At 34.6% G+C, this 6,313-nt stretch overlaps 1 protein-coding gene across 1 annotated transcript; it reads right to left on the bottom strand.

Annotated features, from left to right (window-relative positions):
• LOC133332003 (prolyl 4-hydroxylase subunit alpha-2-like) lies at positions 1-6,037 on the bottom strand. The gene is made up of 9 exons (XM_061540391.1): positions 5,829-6,037; positions 3,691-3,842; positions 3,480-3,630; positions 3,096-3,283; positions 2,899-3,026; positions 467-922; positions 355-408; positions 128-293; positions 1-62 (listed from the first exon to the last, which is right to left on the bottom strand). Exons 1-9 carry the CDS (start codon positions 6,035-6,037, stop codon positions 1-3), a joined length of 1,566 nt encoding a protein of 521 aa, XP_061396375.1.
• Positions 6,038-6,313: the final 276 nt, after the last annotated feature.

Genomic DNA, 6,313 nt, shown 5'->3' with positions numbered 1-6,313 from the left:
TTAATATTTATAACATGGTTTCGTAAATATTTGAGCCTTAGAACGTATCCATTTATTGCAAACTAAAATAATCAAAAAAATACTCAATCAACATTTACTGAATTTTTAATTACCACCCCATACTTACCCCACTTCGAACCCACAATAACGGGACAGGCAGCATGAAAAGTACGGAAGTCGCACTCAACATTATTGTTCAAATTATACCACATAACAGCAGTTCCTTTGCGAGGAAAAACGGCAGTTTTCAGTTCGGGGAATACCGTGGCACCGCCCTGTTCCACATTTGACATCTACACACATACATAAACTAATATTTTTTATTCAACATTGTACAATTTCTTTACAACTTACATAAAACAAAACGGTTGCAATGCGATCGCCATGCAGCCTTACAACTTCAGTAGACTGTAAAGGATTGTAACACATTAATAAACGTTTTGAAATTCACAATTACCCCACTTACATCTGAAACATTAAAGAAATCATAATGACCATCGTAATGCCCACCCAAACCATAATTTGCCACCTGCAGTAATTCCGATCCGCTAATATCGAATCCCGTCATATCCCGTATACGTTGATTTATTCGCATCGTTGTATTCGAGAAATTATCCTTGAACCAAGAAAATTTCGATGTTCTTCTTTGAATAGCGATTGCCTTGCCATCATCGTGATTATATACTCTGGCGCGATGTAATTTTGGTTTTGCCAGGTTTTGTAATTCGTCGATTTCTTTATCGGACATTACATCATGATATATTACCATATAGGGATCCATATTTACAATTTCCATTTTTAATGGAGCTAAGCGTAAAAATGCCGATGTAGTTGTATTATAGATGCAATACAGTCGTGATGGCCTGTTACCAAATTGTCCACGGCAACCTTTTTCGTGGTCAGTTGGTTCGGGTTTTGTGTGCTGTAATGGAGAAACAATTTTATATGTAGTCAAGACAAAATAGCACGAAATAAAACAAGTCTAAATGTCGGAGAGGTGGTCATTAAAAACACATAAAATCGAAAGGTACTTTTATTTGGGGTCTATGGCAATCAATATACCAAAACTAACGCGTGACGATAAAAATGTCGGAAAGCTATAAAAAAATAAAAACTGGTAAGAAGATTTGTCACCCACTGAGAACACAAAATTCCAAACTATGGCAATTTCACTTGTAAAAACATACCCAAAATCAGGTCATCTATATATTGGAAACCTTTTTGAAGTCATTCTTAGGTAAGACATTTGCATCAGATATTCCATAGATGAAGAGTTTCTCCAGATCTTCTTTAGATTGAAAACGTCTATGTGTAAATGCAATCTTCTTCTAGTCCAAATCCCTTCTAACGATGGATGCCAAATATCCTAGACGTACTAGCAATGTCTGTGTAAAATTTCAAAGCTCTATGTTAAATACTGCGATCTCTATCGTGATTTCAACAGACAGACTGATCTGGAATATATGTACTTTGTGGAATCTCCTATGGTTATTTCGAGGCGGTGTAAACGGAATGACAAAGTTTATATGCACTCCACCTTATGGTGGAGGGTATGAAAAGGACAAAAATATGACGGGTTCGACTTAGGGTATATACCATTTTTAACAAATATTCCTCTTTGACTCTGAACCGATTTTTAACAACTTCAATAGGATTCATTTTTAGGCCAAAATAGTAATTTTGTATGGTGTACACGAAGCTAAACAAAAACCTGTGAGAGGAGCAGTATAGTCGGACGGGGCCGACCATATGATACCCTACAAAACTTCCATGAACATGTAACATTCTGTGGCACCACATTCTGAGCTTGGGCAATATTTCGATGTTTGCACCCTCTTGAACCACTAGAGGTCAACACATATTACTACTATTCAGTACAGTCCTTCTAATTACTTGTCCAGATTGCCTTGTTTTGTGATGTTCGGCTTTTAATTGTGGCCTGTAGATCGACTCCAAAACAACAAACAAAAAAATTACTAATTTCTCTTTCGAGATGAGCTACATGATCGGAGTTGCAATGAAAAGGAAAGCCAGAGAGATACTACATTCCCACCACTAAAAAGGCATAAAAATAAAACTCAAACAAAAAAAGAATATTATTATCTGATCATCATTATTATCTGATGATCACCAAAAATTATAGGCGTTGTTCTTGACCATACCTGGATACTAGTGAAAAATTTCAAAGCGATGATCGCTATATTTCCGCCCTCTATTGTGGTAATGGGCTACTAAATAATATCTGAGTACGTAAGCACCTGTAAACATTTAAGTGTAACCCCCACATCCGAGTACATACGACAATAAAATTGGTATCAATTTAAAGGTCAACCGCTCCTCTTGGGTATACTATCAACTTCCCGGGTCTATGTTTTTCAGGGCTAAACCTATACGCTATAGGATACAAATTATGTCATTTTTCACACAAAAGTCAGGGTCCATTTGTCCCGCTAAATATTGACCGATCTTTATCAAAACAAGCATGCTTATCCTATGGCCCGATCCCCTACTCCATGCAAAAATTCACGGAGTTTGGGCCATAATTGCGGCCTCTGGAGCTACCAGAAAAACCAACAAAAATAAAGTTTTTGGTCCATTTCATCCCCTAAATATTGGCCACAACTTATCCTACATGCAAAATTTCGTGAAGATTGGACCATAACTGTACCCTGTATCGTGTTTACAAATTATAATGGACAGACGGACGGACGGACACACATGTCTAGATCGACTCAGCTAGTCGATATATGACGATCGGTATACTTAAAGGTGGGTCTAGGAACAATATTTCGCGGCGTTACAAACTTTTGGGGCTGCACAAAACTATAATACCCTGACAACATAGTTGTGTAGGGTATAAATATACAATACAATATTTATACACTGTGTATACTTTACTATTATAGGTGGTCCATTATACAGCTTAGCTCGCATTTCTATATCATTTTTACGACTTAGTAATTCTGCATCTTCGGGAAATAGCTTGCAAGCCTTTTCCATTGCACTGGCGGCTTCCTTAAAGTTATCTGTAAAAAAATATATTTATATTTTAAGGTCCAATTTTTAAAAAAAAATTTTAAAAACATGTTACTTACAAACTTGAGTTAAAGATTCAGCATACATGCTATATACATTCGGCAGATTATAATTTATTATATCATTAAATTCGGAATCCGCATAGGTCTCCAATGCATTTTTAAACCATTCCACAGCTAAATGATAAATTTTCTTTCCATACATATGTAGTCCCATGAAATAGGAATCGATGGAATTTAATTTGGCGCTATTTCATTAAAAAGTCATTATTAATACTTAATGTAATATGCATACTACTGATCAATACCCATCTGTTCTACAATCCCTTCTATTTCACATACCCAGGAAATTTTGTACTCTTTTTCCAATTTGTATCGAGCATATAGAACATATAAGTATTCGCGGTATTTCGTATATGTTTGTATTCTTTTATTGAAACTCACTCATATTGTTTGCCATTTAATATTCCGCTCACTACATCTTTAATTTCCATATCATATGTCCACTGCAGACGATATACAGCCTCAGATGCTTCAGTTATATCCGTTGATGTTGGCATTTCTGGCCGATATTTTCGTATAACATTTATATGGTCTATATGAGACTATAATTAGACATTGAAAATGTATTACTTAAAATAAATGAAACACTTACCTTCCCCAACTGGTCGTGTCATATACATTTCAATATGGGTCCAATCATTATGCATTCGTCGTATTAGAGAGTACCCATTTAATGGATTATGTAGATATTTTTCGGTATTTTGTAAACCTTTCTCATTTTCGACCTTTAATTGTTGCACTAAACTAAAGAAAAATGTTAAAAACTTTGTTAATCCGGATAGCGAAGCAACCGGGAAACTGGATTTTAATGCTCACTAAATATAAATTTCGATTCTGTGCATCTTTTTATGATCGTTGACTCATATTTGCGTCTCTAATATTACTAAACAATTTTAGAATATATGTACACTCTTCTAAACTTTCCGATCGAATACATCATTACGTATGTTATCTTTAAAAGTGGGACGATATCGATGATTTTTGGTAGAGATATTCGCAATTCAATTAGAATTAGAAGTTGTAAATAAGAATCAATTAACCAAAAAAGGAATAATGGGGAGTACCAGTAAATGGGGCAAAACTAAAAATCGATAGACCGATAACGATATTTTTGATAAAAATGTATGTGAAAATGTTCAGAACTCTATCTTAAATATTGCGATCTCTGTCGTGACATAGCTAAATCAACGGACATGGCTAAATCAATGCATAATTTTTTCGATACGTTGCAAGCGGAATGATACATTTAATACACATATCGGTTAAGATTTGCAAAAATGAACGGTTTTTTGAAAAGAAAAAATTTTTTCTCAGTTCCAGTCGCCGATTTGTTGTGATTTTTAGTTTTTAGGAAAAAAAAACTGTGCTATGTTAGCTCCAAAAAAATTGACTTCAGTTAGTTTGGTTTTTTTCTAAGTTACTAAAAAAGAATTTTACAAAATCTAATGAGTTTTTATATATCAGTTCCTGAGAAGCATTTCATTTGCAACACCTCGAAATATTTATAGTAGACCCCATAAGAAAAGAGCTCTGAAAGTTTGCACATACATTGCTACTACTCCCAGAATGTTTGGTATTGGTAATCGTTCCATGATTTGGTATAGCACCAATATACCACGTAGACAGGTAATGGGATGCCATATCATCCCATGATCCCCGAAATGATTTTTTTACAGTATATTCATGTTTGCAACATCGATTTTTTTTTAATTTTGTACTAGATAAGACCGACGCGCCTGGAAATCTTTTTTAAGCTCGGCCTATGGAACGAAAGTTCTGTCACAAGCCAGCTAAAAAAACTGCTGGTTTGAGCCGTTGTGTGAGGCAGGCTATCAAATAATTTCTCAAGCGGAACAATCGACTTATGATAGTTTGCCAAAAAATAAAACCGAAAACTATTGACTTTGAAGTGCTCCTTCCATGAGCAACTTTCGTTAGATTTCCCTTGTCTTCGAAGACAAACACGATCGATTCCTGTTTAGTTATGGTTCATTTGCATAGATCCATGATTGTTTTTGAAGCACCACGAACATATTCCTTAAAAATGTCATTGCACGGTTCGACTTAAGCCGTTCTTTTAGCGATTATTTTCAAATTGTTATGGATCCAAAAAGAAGAAACCGTCGTTACGCCCATGTACGAGTTCATAGAATATCGAATGTATGCTGAAATTTCCAAAGAATATCTTCGCGTCTGGGGTTTTCACAACCTCCACCAAAAGGTGGCGATAATGGGATATTTCGTTCACGTATATTTGAGATTTTCGTCATGCTTTTCAACCAAATTGGCTTTAATTTGTTTTCGTCGAGTAGCATCTCACCATGTAAAATATTACCCGCATTAGGCAACAGTTTGGGCTAACTCCAATGTTATTTCCCCAATTTTGGAGTTTTAGCTAGGATCAATTTGATATCTGATTTTCTCTAAGGATATGACTTTGTCCTACCAAAATTATCAATACTGTTTCACGTTACGATTTATACCAAATCCTATATAATTTGGCATTGTGGGACCTTAGGAGGTAAATAATTTATTCACGGAACATATTCAAGACTCGCGACATATCCATTATGTTTACCAGGTCCTAGGGAATTATCGAACTCTCTTGGCAGCATTTACAACATATAAGATATCATGTAATTTTTTATATTTTGAACATACTTTCTTGTTTTTTTTTTATAAAAAAACTGTTTATTTATTTTTTAACTTTTATCATTTCTTCACTCTCACTTTTTCAATGAATTCACTTTTGCTTGCAACCGATCAGCATAGTTGTCAACATTTTCAATTAAAATCTGTTCCGTCAATAACAATTGTTCCAAACCCGCTACTGAAGTGGCAAAACTTTTTTCTTCGACATTTTCTGATTGTACGAATGCATGCGCGAACAAAATTGTAATAACAACAATTACAATATTTAAATGCCAGTCGTTAGACATATTAACAACTTCGAGAACAACGGCATATGATGCCTAAACGTCAAAAGTCTGTAAACAACTCGCAATGAAAATCAAAATTTAGTCATTTGAAAATGGGGGAGGCCTTTCAATAAGTGTTTTCAGCACGTTGATAAGATTCCGCACGTCTACTTTTTCGTACTTTTTTAATGTCTTATCTATTGCAATAACATGTTTCAGTTTAAACGCTAAAAAATAATTAAAAATACAACAAAGTAATATTTAGTGTTTTGTTATTAGCAAAAAAAATGCTAAACT

Source organism: Musca vetustissima, unplaced genomic scaffold (genome assembly GCF_032173495.1).
Source record: "Musca vetustissima isolate MV318-11 ecotype Yass unplaced genomic scaffold, APGP_CSIRO_Mvet_v1 utg37970, whole genome shotgun sequence".
Classification (NCBI taxonomy): Eukaryota; Metazoa; Arthropoda; class Insecta; order Diptera; family Muscidae; genus Musca; species Musca vetustissima.
Note: the sequence above shows the minus strand (reverse complement) of the source record. Positions and strands in the feature narration are given on the sequence as shown.